The sequence below is a fragment of the Nematolebias whitei genome, chromosome 8 (genome assembly GCF_014905685.2).
Source record: "Nematolebias whitei isolate Nwh7 chromosome 8, NemWhi1, whole genome shotgun sequence".
NCBI lineage: Eukaryota > Metazoa > Chordata > Actinopteri > Cyprinodontiformes > Rivulidae > Nematolebias > Nematolebias whitei.
Genome location: NC_056505.1, coordinates 2,744,928 through 2,762,303, shown reverse-complemented (window position 1 = coordinate 2,762,303; position 17,376 = coordinate 2,744,928). Strand labels below are relative to the sequence as shown.

Below are 17,376 nucleotides of genomic sequence, written 5' to 3'. Positions count from 1 at the left end.
CACACACACACACACACACACACACACACACACACACACACACACACCTTGTTAACTGTAACAGACACTCATTAATCCAGTTATTGAAGTTTCACTCACAGATTCATGTTTTCATCATGAAGAAACCAGACTGTGACTCAACTCTCAGAAAACAGAAAAAATGTAAAAAATCTTGAGTAACCAGAAGAATTGCATTTTCTATGTTAAGTTAGCGTGATCACAAAACGACTCCTGAGATCAGCTGAGGAAGCTGAAACTGAGTTAGAGACAAAACTGTAGCTACAATTACAGAAATGATGCTGAAGCTCAAATGACTAAACATCCAGCTAAAATAAAAACGGAACAAAGAAACAAACACAACACAGACAAAGAAAAGTGGTTCAACAAACAAAACTGCATCTAATACTTGCAAAACACGTGGTAAAGTTAAAATGGTCCAAACAGTAGACAGAATTAGCAGGCTAGCTAAAAGTTGCTTGATGTTAGATTAAAAAAATAGCATAAGAAGACAAAATCAAAACCAAAAAGTCAAATGCATAAAAATAAAAAAAGGTATAAAATCCCAAACTCATTTCTCCCGATCAAATTGAATGTTTTTTATATGAACGTTCACATTAGCACAAAGAACAACGAGGTGGTTTGATTAAAAATGACATACGGGGGTAAAAAAACAAGACAATAATAGTTTGGATCATAGACATATATATACATAGACTCTTCGTTGAGCGGGCTGGCCCGTTGCTGCGACACGTCGGATCGTCCGCCATTTTGAATGTGGCAGATCTTCCGTTCAACTAATACAAGGAAATGGACTGAACTTCATAAAGCTCCGCTCTACAAAGGGTTTTATGTTAATCCCTGTCATGCACACACACTAATCCATCTGGAAAACAAACAGGCACCAAACACAACATTTGTTACTTTTAACATGATCATTAAAAATGTTTACTCCGTAAACGTTTAGGTTATAGGTAAGCATAAAACCAACGTATGCATTCTTTTGAGTGTTTACAACTACTAATGTGTGTAATACTGTTACTGTGGTGATAAATATAGAAATATTCATATTTAACATTTAATCTGTGTCTATAATCATTCATTCAACATTTATTCCTACAGGTTAATCCCACTGAGCATCGGGGACTCGTTTACCAGAGACCTGATTTCTTTAAAAAGAATTTTGACATCAGTGAATAACAAAGAAAACAATAGACAATCATAAAAGAGACATACAAATTGAGATATTTTTGTGTGTGTGAAAATAAAATTGTACAATTAAAATGGTATTTAAAAGAAAATGTAGCAAAAAAAAAACAACTAGATTATAAGGCGGTGTAGAAAACTAAAAACAGGCACATGTCTGCGTTGGTTTTTCCCAGTAACTTAACAGATGTTTAAAACCACGTAGAGAGCCACCACAATAACCAGATCCTGAAATGTAGATGTGACGTGGATTTTCTGAATAAAGAGCACTAACGTTGTGCTCTTGTTAGCAGCGTTAGCAGGTCTTGTTAGCAGCGTTAGCAGGTCTTGTTAGCAGGTCTTGTTAGCAGCGTTAGCAGGTCTTGTTAGCAGCATTAGCAGGTCTTGTTAGCAGGTCTTGTTAGCAGCATTAGCAGGTCTTGTTAGCAGCATTAGCAGGTCTTGTTAGCAGCATTAGCAGGTCTTGTTAGCAGCATTAGCAGGTCTTGTTAGCAGGTCTTGTTAGCAGCATTAGCAGGTCTTGTTAGCAGCTCCCATTAGCAGCATGATAATAACAAGGACCGCAGCAGCTACCTCCCAGACTGCCCTCCAGAACCGTGTCTGGCAGACGGAGAACATCCAGGTTTCCCCACGGAACCGTAGAGTTCGTTCCGTGCAGGCAGGTGGAGGATCATGGAGACAGCTGCCATGACAGTCCTGAGCCCGAGGCTGGAAGGACTGAACCACGATGGCAGGATGGCAAGGCAGCGACACAAAACTCCACGTGTGTCACGGTCTTACTCGTGCTGTGGGTGTGCATTGTAGGCGCAAAAAAAAAGTTAAAGCAAAATCAACAGGAACAAAAAAAAGATGGCGTTCACCGGGAGCCTGTGAAGCTGCGGCTCGGCTGAGCGCAGCCATCTTGTCAAGTTCACCGTAAATAATTTAATTTGTTTCATTCTCTGCACCCGCTGCTTGGAACTGTAGAGGGCAGGGGCATGATGGGAAGTGTAGTTTTATAAAATGCTTGATCTGTGTTTCTGTTCGTCAGGATTCTGTGTGTGTGATTGGACCCTCGGTTCTGTCTACCATGAACCCTCTGAACCAGATGAAGACTGGACTGACCAACAACCCTCACAGGTACAACCAGAGGTTCTTTATCTGGACTTTGGACTTTGACCATCATTTCAGAGAGTCTGTGACTAAAACCGCCAACTTGGTTTTTGTGTGTGTTGCAGTGACGGTTCGTACCCCTATGACCCCTCCAGCTGGCAGCAGCCCACCAATCAGCCCACGGGGTCCCTGTCTGTGGTCACTACAGTGTGGGGGGTCACCAATCCTTCAGCCAGTCAGGTATGACATCATCACACGGGTACCACGTGTCAAGAGTTTCTTGTTCACGTCAACTCCGTGTCTCTCCTTTGTTTGTTTATTAAGTTGTATGTCTGTTTCAGGGTCTGGGTGGGGGGGTGATGGGGCCCGGGAACAACCCAGGTGGGGGCCCCATGATGCAGGGCCCCGGGGGTCCTGGGATGGCCGGTGGACCCGGGGGCTACATGGGCCAGCCGGGGTACAGCGAGCCCAGCAAAGGCTACATGAACCAGGGCGTGTACGGGCGGACGAGTGGGGGCTATGCTGGAGGACCGGGGGGGTACGCGGGCAGGTGGGTGTTTGTTTATTATTGATCCTATTAAAGCAAACAGTTATGTTTATTTATAAAAAAATTAATCTAAAGATCCTAAATTTTACAGGAACGTTAACGTCAGTTTGTCTCTGGATGAAAATGTAAAAGTGTTCAAATAAAGATGATATTTTTATCTTAGTTTATTTATAAATAACACTGTCACAAATATAAAGTTTATCTTGTGGTATAACCCCCGACTAAACAATAAATCCAGACCCACTGTCCTTGTTTACATTTTCTTTAAAGATCAAAATCCAGAAGTAAGATGTTTGTTTGTGTAAATATTTAATTTGTAATTTCTTTTCACCTGTCCTCAGTTACCCGTCAAACCCCGGAGGCTCCAGAGGCTCCGCCGACTTCACTCAGGCAGCCGCCGCCGCCGTCGCCGCTGCTGCCGCCGCCACGGCAACCGCCACCGCCACGGCGACCGTCGCCGCCATCCAGGAGAAACAAAACCAGGAGATGAACTATGGGCAGGTGAGACGGCTGGGAGCGACCCTGCAGGACGTCTCGGGGACCGTCCTTTGAGTTTTGTTTGTTTTGATGTTTGAACTCCGAGTGGAAGACGGTAAATAAAAAGAGAAAACAGGAAGTGTGAATGCTGACTCAGCATTCTGTCTGACCTCCCAGCTTCCCTCTCTGTGGTCCCATGACCCCCATCATGTCCGTGTTCATGTTATTCTCTGTTGTGTCTCAGATGGGGGGTCCGGCCTACAACAACCAGTTCATGGCCCATCCCGGTCCTCGTGGTCCTCCCAGCATGGCACCTGGTGGTATGGGACCTGGTCCAGGCCCTACAAGAGGGCCTCCCTCCATGGGCTCAATGTACAGCACTGGAGGGGTCCAACAGAGGGTCCCTCAGCACCCGAACTATGGTCCTGGACCACAGCAGGGACACCTGAGGCCCCCACAAGGCCTTAAACGGCCCTACAACTCTGAGGTGTTCAGAACAATGAAATGTTTTTATCTGTTTTTTATTTTCTGTGTAAAACTGTTTGTTCTGTTTGGTCCTCAGTCGTTCCCAGGAATGTCTCAGCAGTACGGTGTTCCCATGGGGTCCAGCGTGAACGTCCTGCCGGGTCCTGCTGGTGCTGGAGGCTCCATGCCGGGCTCAGGGGGAGTCGGTCACACAGGACCCGGCCCGTACTCCGGCCCCAACATGCAGTACCACCCAGGTACGGTGAAGGTGTTGGTACCGATGCTTGGGGGGGGGGGGGGGGGGGGATTTCTGCTACACTGGATTTTTAAACATATTTAAAATAAAACATGAATAAAATGTAGGTTAGCTGTTAAGAAATTGAGTGTTGAGTAAAAATTTGTGATGTGATATTTTCACTTGCACTTTGTTTTGTTCTACGTATATAGTTTGGTGTTTTAAAAGAATCTTAAAATGTGTGTTGCTTAAGTTATTTTTAAATATACTTATGAATGTATGAAAGTGGCTCTAAATTAGACATAAAGATTAAAAACACAGGAAATTATTATTTTTACTCACTTCACTTTTTATTTTCACCTGCAGGTCCTGGTGGTCCAGGCCCCGCCCCTCAGTGCTCTGGCTCCTCCCCTTATCAGAGTCATAAAATGCCCCTCCCACAGTATCCCCCCTCTGGAGCCCCCAACCCACAGTACTACAAGGTAAAAAGTGGTAATGAGTAATAAATAAAACGAGAACATTCTGATAAAACTAATGGCAGAAATGGTTTCCTGCAGCAGGACCAGTTCAACAGTCAGAGTGGGACTTTGACCTCCCTGACAGCGGGGGGCGCCGGCGGCGTCTACAACACTTTCAGCCAACAGACGGGGGTAAGATTAGCTCCGGGTTCAAGTTTAGCCTGAGAAAATTGTAACTCTTGTCGCGTCTCAAATGTATTTAATGTTCATGTTTTTGCCATCTCTGTCTTTAGTTTGTTTTGTGATCAAAGTCGTTAAACTGAATTTGTTGCAGCGCAGGAAGAACGTCCGTGTCCGTTGTAGGTCTAAATCATTTCTCTCTGCGTCCGTTAGCCGGGTCGAGGATTACCTAGTTACCCGTCTTCTCCAGTTCCTGGAAACCCGACCCCTCCCATCACCCCCAGCAGCTCTATGGCCCCGCCCTACATGTCACCTGGCAGTGACGTCAAGCCGATGACCTCCTCCTTCCTGCCAGACATCAAGCCCAACATGGCTGGCCTGGCTCCACCCCCTTCTGCAGGTCTGTTATTTTATTTTTCATAAATGCAAATTTCCCGTGCCAATGATGGTGTGACTGAAGTGTGCAGGTGTTGACTTCCTGTCCACAGGTAACCCGAGCGACAACCTGCGGCTGACGTTTCCTGTCAGAGACGGCGTGGTCCTCGAGCCCTTCAGGTTGGAGCACAACCTGGCTGTGAGCAACCACGTCTTCCAGCTGCGCGACTCCGTCTACAAAACACTTGTCATGAGGTAACGGGCTCACCTGTGGGCGGTACCAGGGTTCTGTGGGCGGTACCAGGGTTCTGTGGGCGGTACCAGGGTTCTGTGGGCGGTACCAGGGTTTTGTGGATGGTACCTGGGTTTTGTGGATGGTACCAGGGTTTTGTGGGTGGTACTGGAGTTCTGTGGGCAGTACTAGGGTTTTGTGGTTGATACCAGGGTTCTGTGGGCGGTACCGGGGTTTTGTGGGCTGTATTAGGGTTTTGTGGGCTGTACCGAGGTTTTGTGGGTGGTACCGGGGTTCTGTGGGCGGTACCGGTGTCGGGGTTCTGTGGGCGGTACCGGTATCGGGGTTCTGTGGGCGGTACCGGGGTTCTGTGGGCGGTTCCGGGGTTTTGTGGCCATTACTGGGGTTTTGTGGGCGGTACCGGGGTTTTGTGGTGGTCCTTGGGTTTTGTGGTGGTCCTGGGGTTTTGTGGGTGGTACCGGGGTTCCATGGGCGGTACCACGGTTTTGTGGGTGGTACCAGGGTTCCGTAGGCGGTACCAAGGTTCTGTAGGTGGTACCAAGATTCTGTTGGCGGTACTTGGATTTTGTGGGCAGTACTGGAGTTGTGTGGGCGGTACCTGAGTTTTTTGGTGGTCCTGGGGTTTTGTGGGCAGTACCGGGGTTCCATGGGCGGTACCAGGGTTTTGTGGGTGGTACCAAGGTTCCGTAGGCGGTATCAGGGTTCTGTAGGTGGTACCAAGATTCTGTGGGCAGTACTTGGGTTTTGTGGGCAGTACTGGGGTTGTGTGGGCGGTACCTGAGTTTTGTGGGCGGTACCGGGGTTCTGTCATCTACAGTAGTAGCTATGATGTCATTATGTTCTCTCTGATGGCCCTGACACGAGTCACGGTGTGTCCAGACCTGATTTGGAGCTCCAGTTCAAGTGTTACCACCACGAAGATCGACAGATGAACACCAACTGGCCCGCTTCGGTCCAGGTCCGGTCTCTATCCTCTGGTCTCATCAGTCATGCTGCATTCACGCTTTCTGATAAGGTTTGTGTTTCTGCTTCCTCCTCAGGTGAGCGTGAATGCGACTCCTCTCACCATCAAACGAGGCGACAACAAAACTTCCCACAAGCCTTTGTACCTGAAGCAGGTGTGTCAGCCGGGCCGGAACACGATCCAGATCACCGTCACCGCCTGCTGCTGCGTAAGAAGACACCCAGACCTTTCTGAAAAACACACCCTAACACACCGAGCTTTGGAAACTGATCGTTGATCCTTATCAATCGTTTGGTCAGAGCTCTGCTTCAGAACTGGACCCCTGAAGATATCCAGGTTGGATGCAGGTTAAAGTAGCTACCAGAACCAAAAGAACCAGGTTCAAACCTGGTTCAAAACCAGAACCTGTGATTAGTGCAAAACAAAAGTAAAAAGGCCGAATTTCTACATGAAGCATGAAAATAAAAAAAATCTACAAACAGGAGCTCAGAAAGCCGAAAGAAACTAACAAAAAAATAAACGAGTTAAAAGATTCAAGAAGTTCTGTTTCCTGTCAACCCTGGAACCGTTCACAAACCAGTTCTGTTTCATCTCATCTTCATCCTGAATGAGCAAGAGCAAGCTCCTCCTCCTCAGTCTGGTTTCTTCTGACCCACCTGTCTGTCTCTCACCTGCTCCCACCTGTCTGTCTCTCACCTGCTGCACCTGTCTGTCTGCAGTCTCACCTGTTCGTGCTGCAGCTGGTCCACCGCCCGTCTGTGCGCTCCGTCCTGCAGGGTCTGATGAAGAAGCGGCTGCTGCCGGCCGAGCACTGCGTCACCAAGAGTACGTTCTCCATCCTGTTGGCTCTCTGCCCTGCAGGTTCTGGATTCTGGACCTCGGGCTCGGTTCTGGAACATTTTATCTCATAAACTGAACTTTTTCTCAGTAAAAAGGAACTTCAGCAGCGGTTCGATCGCCGGGACCCCCGGGTTAAATGGAGAGGACGGTGTGGAGCAGACGGCCATCAGAGTGTCGTTAAAATGCCCGATCACGTTCCGGCGCATCCAGCTGCCGGCCAGAGGCCACGACTGCAGACACATACAGGTGAGGACGGCAGCCAATCACAGCGCTGCGCCAGGAAGCAGCAGGACGTCCTTTAAGTTCTGCAGGAAATACAGATGGACCATTCAAGGTTCTTTGTTTGTCGTTCCAACACGTGGTGGAACAAAATTATGTACGCAGGGTCCCAGTTACATCCAACAAAAGTATAAAATGTAAAAGAGTAATAAGATCCAAGAAAAACATTAATAAAAAGTGCACTAGTAGTACAAAAACATGTGTTGGACTCGGAGACGCTTCAGCTTTAACTTTTGATTTCCTGCCGTCAGTGTTTCGACCTGGAGTCGTACCTGCAGCTGAACTGCGAGAGGGGAACCTGGAGATGTCCCGTGTGCAAGTAAGGAACCCAACCCGAAGCTGCCGGGTTTGAAGAGAACGTTTAAAGAACCGTGTTTGTGTTTGCAGTAAGACGGCTCTGCTGGAGGGACTGGAAGTGGACCAGTACATGCTGGGAATCCTCATCTACGTCCAAAAGTAAGAAACCACTGCGGTTCTGACAGTTGGACTTCCTGCTGCGGTTTAGTCCTCGTGTCTGAGCTAGGGCTTTAACAGACTACTCGAGTAATCTACACATCGACTCCTAGGACGCCTATCGAGGTTTTTATTTCACGTCGAGTATTCGTGGTGACGTCATTACGTCGCTGTTACGTCATTGCGTCACGTGATCCGCAGTGGGTACGGGTTACAAAATGGATTCCTCCCAGCAGACAGATGGAGCGGAGCAGGTCCAGTCTTGACAAACAGGTAGAACTGCATCAATAGTCTGGAAATATTTCACTAAAGATGAATCTTCTGGTTCAGCTACCATAAGGAAACAGAAAATGAAACAACTTCCTGACTGTTTGGAGCTCCTTATGAACCGGTGTTACACCATATTCTGTGACCACCGTATATTGTGACCGTAGGGGGCGGTGTTGCACTGTTGCAGGTCACAGAATATGGTGCAACACCGGGTCCAATCACCGAACCAGAACCAGCTTCTCTGACCTTGTTGCACAAACTAAAAGCAAAAAATATTAATCTCTAAACCTATAAAAACCTATAAACATATTAATCTCTAAAACTACACCTAATGTGCAGCACAGCTGGCGGTGGTGCGGGGTGGTCGACCCTCCCACTTTTTAGTTTCGTTTTTGACGTGCCGTACGTTTCTTTCACTTTTGTAGCTTAATAATAAAAACTAATAGTTTTGTTTTTCCTGTGACTTATTTGCTGTGTGATAAATGAGAGGAGCAAAATATACGCTCCCGATGTTTCGTTGGTCTTTTTTTGTAAATAATGACCTTTTTGCGGTTTTATTTATTTTTGTATCTTTAGATCCTATGATGTCATCAAGTACTTGAGTTCTACTCGAGTTTTATTATGTTAATGTCAAGTTTTAAAATTATGTAGTCGTTCAACCCCTAGTCTGAGCGTCGCACAGAACAAAAAAATAAATTTGAGTTTAGTTCTTTGAATCTCTGGCAGATTCTTTGCGACATCTGAGGCGTTAAATTAACGTTTTGATTCTGAGTGAAAGTTCAGCCCGATTCTGAGGAAGTCTGCAGAGAAGATGGGAGTCAGGCTTTTATTTTGAAGTCCAACACAGTCTTCAGTGCTGCTTTTAATTTATTATTTTGTTGAATATAATTCAGTCACTAAAAATTGTTTTTATGACATATGTTCATTTTTAGTGGATTTATATTTTATAATGCAACATAAAAACTCGTTTTCATTAACTTCCTGTTTAGGGACTGCAGGTGGATAATGTAAGTTCTTATTTTCTACATGGTTAATATTTTATTATGCACTGATTAAATTAACGTTAAGTTTTTGTTGAGACGTGCGGCTCGATACAACGTCCCACCTGCACACCGTCCCAACTCGCTCACGGGCTGTCAATCATCTTTTTATACACCTCCCAACAAATTAAATCTGAACATGTTTAAATAAAATACACATTTGAACAAACAGCAGAAAGGTCAGAGCTGTGTGGAACAAAAAGCTGAAAAATTTAATCTGGGGGGATTTTTTTGCTTTTAGTCATAAAAGAATCTTATTGGTTTACATGGAGGGGGTGGGGCTAAAACGTACTGCAGTCAGCCACCAGGGGGCGCTCGTCCTTTATTCAGCTTTCATCTGGTTATTTTATTTCTGCATTGTTTTAACGTTGTGTGACTACAGGAGCCCTGAAGGGACAAATCTTCTGAGTTTGAAGCAGGTGAAAATCTGTTTAAAAGAAACTCAACAAACAAAATAAGCAAAATCTTACGATTAAAAAAATAAAAAAAGAGTTAAATCTTCGATCTTAATGAACCACTCTTCGTCTCTCCTCCTCCTCGCTCAGTTCCGACTATGAGGAGATCACCATCGACCCGGTCTGCTGCTGGAAGCCCGTTCCGGTGAAGCCCGACATCCACGTGAAGGAGGACCCGGACGGTCCAGTCCTGAAGCGCTGCAGGACGCTCAGCCCGAGCCACATGGTCCTGCCCAGCGTCATGGAGATGATCATCTCACTTGGCCCCGCCCCCTCTAACCCATCTGCGCCGCCCTCCTCTTCCTCGCCGATGCCGTACTCCTCCCTCCCTGCAGGGGGCGGTACCAACAGCAGCAACACGCCCGACTTCCCCTCAGCAGGTGGGTCACATGACCTGTGTTTTCTGTAACGACCCGGCAGAACCGAGGTGAAACGTGATTTGTGCGTCTCGTCCTTCAGCTCCGTCTTTTCCCGCTCCGTCAGTGCCGTTCTCAGACTTCGCCGGTCCTGGTTCTCCCAGCGTCGGTAACTTCTCCTCCCCCGGACCTCCCCCCCTCCCCTACCAGTCAGAGCTCTCCAGCGCCCTCCTCAGTCCCGACAAGCCCCCACCTCACCCGCTGATGTCGCAGGTACAGAAACTCTTCATCATCATCGTTTAACACCAGAGTCTTCCTCAGCTCATTGATCCAGCTTTTTATTTCCAACTCTCTTCTGTCCATCTGTCCCACTCTGTCCCTCCTCTCAGATGCCGGGCCGTCTGGACTCTACTTCCCATGGTGCATCTGTCTCCCAGCAGCAGTCGCAGGGTCTCCATGGCAACAGTCAGCTGGGCGGCAACCAGATGATGCAACGCAACAACCAGAATCCCCGTCTCCAAGGCGACCCCCCCTTCGGGCTCGGCGTGTCCGGGGAAATTCCAGAACCTTCTCTGGATGTAAGCAGAACCCGATCCGGATCCAGTTTTTTCCAGGGTTCTGGATCAGACTTGTTGCTCACTTTGACCCGTTTGTGTCTGCAGCTGCTTCCAGAACTGACCAACCCGGACGAGCTGCTGTCCTACCTGGGCCCGCCGGACCTCCCGAACAACAACGACGACCTGCTGTCTCTGTTCGAGAACAACTGATGCTCGCTCAGCTCCTGAGCTGGACCGGACCGGGCCCAGACAGCACAAACTGTCCCTCTCTGCAGCCGCCCTCCGCACCGGACCGAGCTCAGAACTGTTAAATATGAAACCCGTTTGTGTGACTCAGAACCTCCAAATGTTTTTAAATTTTTTATTTTCTGGTTCTGAACTTTCATTTTTTGCTCGTCGGAGCGACGGGCCTTGCAGCAGAACCACGTCCATCGACCTCTGCTCAGAGTTTCCTGCTCCAGAAGCAACCCGACCGACCCGCAGTCTTACGGACCAGAACCCCCTGGAAGCAGTAGGACTATTTTAGTTATTACGGTAATAAAAAAAATTTAAAAAGCTGGTTCTGGTTTCTGCCTGAAGAGCTTGTCCACTACATCTGTCCACATCTGTCCTGATGATCCAGGCTCTGGCTCCAGTTCAGGGCCGCTCAGAACCACTCGTTTGGACCAGTTTTAACGTCTGCCTGGTGTACTTCTCCAAACGGATCAGGTTTTATTGTTTTCCTGAAAACTGCTCACCGTTTGGGTTTTTAACACGGTTCTTGTTTTATGCGAGTTCTTCACTGAGGACCGGCAAACATTGAGTTCTGATCACACCGGACTGAACCGGACCAAACAGGAACAACATCTGGACTGATGCAGCTGTTGGAGAAGAGTCGCTCAGCTAATCAGAAGCCCAACGTTAAAACCCGGTTCTGTGTTTGAATGTGTGGTTCTGTTGAAGACGTGTCGTGGAACACGCAGCGAGGAGCTTCATCTTCATCGTCCGTCTCGGTTCTGTTTGTTGTTTGGTGACGATGGAGTCCAGACTGTTGTGACGTGTCCCTGTGGGTCCCCGTGGGTCCCTGTGGGTCCCCGTGGGTCCGAGTCTGATTCAGTAACGAAGCTAAAAACACGAATAATGAGATTAATTATTAATAATCTTTGTAATTTAATAAACGTTCAGTGGAAAGACGTGGAGTCTGAGTTTGATGTGTGACGAGACACAGGGGTCACACGCTGACCTCTGTGTCGGCCATCTTGAATGGGATCGATCAGATTTCTTCATGGTGTTTTCATTAAAGTCCGTCCAGGTTGCTCTGCCTTTGGAGGTGGGGGGTAATAAATACGAACATTTAATTCCACAGGAGTTTGTAACTGTTCTAAACTTTAAGTCTGTTTTAGAAATAAATTGAAGTTAAATAATTTTTAAAAATCACTGGCAAACATGTTCTCTGCTGCCACCTTCAGGAAGGTTTCTGTAACTGCAGTTACCTGCATCATCATCCAGTCCACCCTGGACAGGTCTCCAGTCCATCCCAGGGACACCTGGACAGGTCTCCAGTCCATCCCAGGGACAGCTGGACAGGTCTCCAGTCCATCCCAGGGACAGCTGGACAGGTCTCCAGTCCATCCCAGGGACAGACACCTGGACAGGTCTCCAGTCCATCCCAGGGACAGACACCTGGACAGGTCTCCAGTCCATCCCAGGGACACCTGCAGATAACACTCAGAGTAACCAGTTAGCCTAACATGGAGGTTTGTGGTGTGTGGAGGAAACCCACCAAGGTCCCTGGAACAGGATTCAGTTTGGCAACCTTCTCGTTGAGCAAACAGCTCCACCAACTAAAGTTTTAATGTAAAAATATTTAAAAGTTTTAGTGACATACGAGACTTCTGGAGAAACTAAAGACTCGTGTCTACAGGACAAAACGTCTGCTGAGATTTTTTAATCTCGTTTTATTCCAGCAGACGATAAACCCAAGAAGACGAAGGAGGAGATGAGGGAGGTCGTCTCTGCTTCCTGGTTTTCAGTTTGAGGAGGCTGCAGCAGGTCAAAGGTCAACGTCTGCAAACAGCTGGTCGTGCTGCTCTTCCAGCTGATTTCACTCGTTCCGTGAGAACTTCAAAGGACTTTTTAAAGTTTAATTTATAAATTGTCTCCTGTTCAAAGGTCAGCTTTGACTAAACCACTAGTTCCTGCAGAGGATCCAGTTACTTTGTGTTCTTGTGGAAACATTTCAACATTTATTCAAACGTCGCCGTGGTGTTTGAATGTTTCGCTCAAGCTCGATAGTTTCTGTCAACCATCAGGACTCGGTGGTTAATATCCAGTCAAATGATTTAATAGTGCCATTTAGTTTCATGCCATATTTATTTTCTAAAAATAAAAAAACATTGAAGCCTTTTGACAGACGGGCGTTTCACATTTCCCACGCACGTTTGATGATGTTGATCCGGGGAGTCGAACCTCTGCCTTATCCAACGTGTGTGCCACCACACCAATATTTTAAGTGTTTTTACGAATTATGTTTATATTTTTACCTCCTAAATGTTCAAAACAAGGTTGGCTTTTATGTTTATGAGGTTTTGTTAATCCTAAATAGGTAGAGAAAATTAAGAACGCACACCAAGCAAAAGCTTGAGACTAGGATGGGGATATTTATTAGGGGGCTAGTGCCCCTCTTGGCCCCCACTGGTAACGGCCCTGCACTGCGGGCCTCTTCGTGAGACAAATTAATCTTCAAGTTTATGCACAGACAAAACATGGCAGCAAAAAATAAACTCCTCCTGGGATTATTAGGCTCCGCCCCCCGCTGGAGCCTCGTGCCTCACCTTTGCCACCTCGACATAAAAAGCAAGAGTTTAAAAAATGTCCCAATCGACCGCGCCCTGACCGCGTGCTTGTTTTACCTCCCATTTGACGTTCACGAGTCTGATCTTTGGCGCGTGTTGTTCTGGTTCTGGAGCACTGGAGAGTGTCGCCTTATCACCGTGACACCTGAGAAGGGCGGTGCTTAAGGGTCATCGCCTAAAACGCTCAACGATTTCTCAGCCGGTTTATTCTGAGAACTGAATGCAACGCACCATAAAGTGCGTGTAGCCAATCAGAACGCGCTGTTTACAGTCCTGTTTGCTGATAGGCTGTCGGGAGTGTCAGTCAAATGCTTCTGCTTCACGGATTGGCTGACTCTGGTAATAAACCGCCCACTAGCCTCTTATATAAATTTATTCGTCGGTCCTCCATCTTTTTCGGTTTCCTGTGGCTCGCCGTGTCCCCTTGCCCGAGAAGTCCAGTTCCGCCGCCCCACGTCAACCCGTTAAAATGTCCAAACCCAGAGTCTTCTTCGACATCACCATCGATGGTGCCCCGCAGGGCCGGATCGTCATGGAGGTAACTGCACCCGGAAGTCAGCAGGGGCTGATGTAGCTAACCGTTCGGCTAATTTTAACTGTAATTGTTCTGCGCACGTTTCCGCTCTGACCCGCAGCTCAAACATCTGCAGAGGGGAGTGCACCTTGCGTTCAACCCGCGAGCACACGCGCATACCGCAGTCACGCGAAGGCTGCTTGGGCGGGCACCTCTTTGTTGCAGCGCCACGCGGCCTTCACGAAACTTCTTTTTTCCCTCGTCTTGCGGTGAAGCGCGTGGGGCACCGGTTTCCGGTCGGTCCGAGCGAACCGGCGACGGCTCGAGGTAAAGCCGCCGGGACGGTTGGGTCTGTAGTCCCGCAGTCTAAAGTGGGCTCGGGACCAGTTCTGGAAAGTTCCACGGACCTGGTGGGAGGGGGAGGGGCGCTGCTTGTGGGGTGGCACCCGGACGTCGCGTGCTCGTGTTTTAACGGCTTCATTTAAACGTTAGCTGAAGCTAACTGCGGTTAGCATGCCGAGTCCCGCCATTTTGTGTCCCCCCTTCTCTCTGGGCGTTCCCGGTTCGACCTGCAGGTTCTGGTTCTGACGGCCCTGCGGGGAGTTCGACTGAACCGGTTTCTACCTAGGGTTTTCCGGGTCCACCGGCCCGGTTCTGCCGCGGTGCCCCCGGAAAATATTCCCGTTAACCCCCCGGACAACATTTAGTCTGCACCGAGTTAAACGAGTTCCTGGTGCAGGTGAGAACACCTGTGTCTGCAAACGAAGCCTTTGATGACGTCAAACATTAACTTGAAGAAACGTCACTGTTTATAAAGTTACAATGACGACAGTGGTGTAAAGCTGCAGCTTCTGTCCTAAACGTTGCTGAAATAATCTCACATTTAAATATTTAAAGTGTTTTCTCTTGAGGTGTTAAAGTGGGTGTGACGACTCTGAAACATGGTCCGTTTGGTTCTGGTTCGATCTGGAGTCCAACCGGTGGCTCCACAGATCAAAGTGCAGCGCTCCGGGTTGTTGGCTCTCGGCCTGCGTGGCGCCGGTTCTACGACCTGCTCACGGTTCTGTTCTGATCCCGCAGCTCCGTGACGACGTGGTGCCGAAGACCGCTGAGAACTTCCGGGCCCTGTGCACCGGAGAGAAGGGCTTCGGCTACAAGAACAGCTCCTTCCACCGCATCATCCCCGAATTCATGTGCCAGGTGAGCAGACGGGTTCGGCCCGGGTCAGACGGGCTCGGCCCGGGTCAGACGGGCGCCGACTGTGAAAGTTTGGGTCACACTGTTTGTTGCCCTGCAGGGAGGCGACTTCACCAACCACAACGGAACCGGAGGGAAGTCCATCTACGGCAACAAGTTTGCAGATGAGAACTTCAGCCTGACTCACACCGGCCCCGGCATCCTGTCCATGGCCAACGCCGGCCCCAACACCAACGGCTCCCAGTTCTTCATCTGTACACAGAAGACCTCATGGTACGGTTTAAGGCCCGGTCCAGAATGTTTGAAGTGTCGTGACTGCTTTAGTAACGTGATCCAGAAGCCATGAACTGGTTTCATGGGTTCTCTCTGGTTCTGTAACCAAACTGGATCTACGGCTCTGTCTGGTTTTTCTGCGTTTGTCGGTCGAGGCGCTGGTTCTTCAAGCTGAACCTCGTGTGAGGGGTTCTGCTGGCCAGTATGTTTGAACTGGAGCTCCTCACCTTGAACTGCAGAACCAGGTCCAGTTGGTTTCACGGCTGTCGGGGCTCGTTCTTACCCTGAGACTTGACAAACGTTTAAACTCCTGGAGTTGAACATCTGCCTCGTCTTCCTGGTTCACTTTAGTCTGTCGTGTGCACGTTGACACGAGGTCAGCCATGAAGTGTTCAGGGTGAGAACTGGTTCGTGTAACAGACCCCCCCACGGTGGGGTCCTGACCCAGACTGGGTGTGCTGATCCCTGCTCTTCGCCTACAGGCTCGACGGGAAGCACGTGGTGTTCGGCAGCGTGGTGGACGGGCTGGACGTGGTGAGGAAGATGGAGGACCGCGGCACCTCGTCAGGGAAACCCAAAAGCAAGATCGTCATCGCCAACTGCGGGCAGCTCTGAGCTACAGCGGGACCCAACCCCCCAGACCATTTAGACCCCCTCAGCTCTTGTGTAGGCGCACCCTGTTAGGCTCCGCCTCTCCATAAACAACATTCCTATAAATGGAGATTCAGCCGACCCCTCTTTGTATCTGAAGTCATGTTGCTGCATTTGTGACTTCGCCTTCAAGTTTCTTTTGCATTCACGTTTCTCCACGAAGCCCCAACGGTTTTTTTTTTTTTTTTTTTTTTGTTAAATCTAAAAGTGGATCAAAGAATAAAGATGCCTTGATAATGACTCAAGTGTTTTTGTCTTTTACAACTACTGTCATTATTTTAAAACCTGAAGGTTCTGGGCTGAACAGACTTTTCTCCCTGAATCACCTGAAGCTTTAGCTTCTTCAAACTGAAACGGCTGAAGTCCCGAGTTCCTCCACGTCTTGTTGAAGATGGCTGCTCCAGAGTTGTGAGCTGAGCCGCGGCCCCCTGCTGAAATAAAGAGTGGGTGCTAAACGTCAGCTGAAGGCTCAACCGCTGAAGTCCTGCTCGGCACATACTGGAGCTGAAATGAGCCGAACTTCATGGCAACATTAGCACAATACTAGCTAAACTGTCAACATGGTAGTAACATGCTAAATTAGCAAAGCTAAAATTATCAACTAGCAAGTGAAGTATCAAAACAAACGAGCTGAAGTTTGCAGCAGCGGCTGAAAGTTAAAACACCAGTGATGGACAAATGAAGCAATAAAGCAGTGTTGAACTTGGGTTCATTCAAAGGTTCAGGTTTCAGTGACATCTAGTGGTGAAATATAGTTATTTATATTTAAATATAGGGTCCGCGTGTCCTCCCCCAGAAAAATTGGAATAAAAGATGCCATTTCCTGCATTTTGGTGTATTTAAACAGGTTGTTAAACATTTGAATAAACTGGTTAAAAACGGGTCTCTCTTGACGAGGCTCAAGGTTAAACCTGTTTAAATAAAGGTTGAATTGAAATTATTTTAGAGAGCAACAATTAACAAGCCTGTGAATGAATACACGTCCTTGACGGTCTGTCAGGTGTCCTAACACACACACACACACACACACACACACACGCGCACACTCTGCCGACCTGAACTCTTCTCAGCTGAATTCACTCCTGTGAGTTCTGCTCCAGTCTCTCTGCCATCCATCCATTTATTTGAGATCAATTGTCTTTTCAACATTTTGGTCGCTTTGACTAATTAGTGCTGTTGTTTCGATACTTGATGTAAATACACATCAAACACTTCACTCTTTTTTTTTTTTTTTTACTGTAAGCTTATTTATGTCTGAAATGTTGTGCACTGTAATGTATGCAGGGGTTCTGACACAGCAGTTGTGCGCGCGTCCTGCAGAGCTGTGTGGAGACGCTGTGCGTAAAACACCTGTCTCAGGGCGCACAGCTGGAGGAGGATGAAGACGCTCCCCGCACAGCTGGAGGAG

At 48.0% G+C, this 17,376-nt stretch overlaps 2 protein-coding genes and 1 long non-coding RNA gene across 3 annotated transcripts in view; 2 read left to right on the top strand and 1 right to left on the bottom strand.

Annotated features, from left to right (window-relative positions):
• Positions 1–10,830, top strand: part of LOC119413765 (zinc finger MIZ domain-containing protein 2) — a 17,593-nt gene extending 6,763 nt beyond the window's left edge. The window contains exons 2-21 of the mRNA XM_037680823.1: positions 2,234–2,322; positions 2,421–2,535; positions 2,637–2,845; positions 3,184–3,343; positions 3,564–3,806; positions 3,882–4,041; positions 4,386–4,501; positions 4,577–4,669; positions 4,871–5,057; positions 5,146–5,287; positions 6,165–6,243; positions 6,326–6,457; positions 6,969–7,074; positions 7,178–7,335; positions 7,620–7,687; positions 7,756–7,824; positions 9,677–9,966; positions 10,046–10,215; positions 10,332–10,520; positions 10,605–10,830. Coding sequence (XP_037536751.1) covers positions 2,273–2,322; positions 2,421–2,535; positions 2,637–2,845; positions 3,184–3,343; positions 3,564–3,806; positions 3,882–4,041; positions 4,386–4,501; positions 4,577–4,669; positions 4,871–5,057; positions 5,146–5,287; positions 6,165–6,243; positions 6,326–6,457; positions 6,969–7,074; positions 7,178–7,335; positions 7,620–7,687; positions 7,756–7,824; positions 9,677–9,966; positions 10,046–10,215; positions 10,332–10,520; positions 10,605–10,709 — 2,841 coding nt within the window. The 5' untranslated portion in view covers positions 2,234–2,272 and the 3' untranslated portion in view covers positions 10,710–10,830. The remainder of the gene's footprint in view (positions 1–2,233; positions 2,323–2,420; positions 2,536–2,636; positions 2,846–3,183; positions 3,344–3,563; positions 3,807–3,881; positions 4,042–4,385; positions 4,502–4,576; positions 4,670–4,870; positions 5,058–5,145; positions 5,288–6,164; positions 6,244–6,325; positions 6,458–6,968; positions 7,075–7,177; positions 7,336–7,619; positions 7,688–7,755; positions 7,825–9,676; positions 9,967–10,045; positions 10,216–10,331; positions 10,521–10,604) is intronic.
• A 591-nt stretch (positions 10,831–11,421) lies between these two features.
• Positions 11,422–12,054, bottom strand: LOC119413766. Its single transcript, XR_005186972.1, has 3 exons — positions 11,972–12,054; positions 11,722–11,800; positions 11,422–11,603 (listed from the first exon to the last, which is right to left on the bottom strand). It is a non-coding gene; the product is annotated as an uncharacterized LOC119413766 (long non-coding RNA).
• A 1,643-nt stretch (positions 12,055–13,697) lies between these two features.
• Positions 13,698–16,182, top strand: ppiaa (peptidylprolyl isomerase Aa (cyclophilin A)). The gene is made up of 4 exons (XM_037680822.1): positions 13,698–13,871; positions 14,928–15,047; positions 15,145–15,317; positions 15,800–16,182. Exons 1-4 carry the CDS (start codon positions 13,803–13,805, stop codon positions 15,930–15,932), a joined length of 495 nt encoding a protein of 164 aa, XP_037536750.1. The 5' UTR covers positions 13,698–13,802; the 3' UTR covers positions 15,933–16,182.
• Positions 16,183–17,376: the final 1,194 nt, after the last annotated feature.

Coding starts and splice junctions, on each gene's coding strand:
- ppiaa (XM_037680822.1), top strand. CDS start 13,803: ATGTCCAAACCCAGAGTCTTCTTCGACATCACCATCGATGGTGCCCCG. Junction 13,872..14,927: donor AGGGCCGGATCGTCATGGAG/GTAACTGCACCC, acceptor CTGATCCCGCAG/CTCCGTGACGACGTGGTGCC. Junction 15,318..15,799: donor TGTACACAGAAGACCTCATG/GTACGGTTTAAG, acceptor CTTCGCCTACAG/GCTCGACGGGAAGCACGTGG.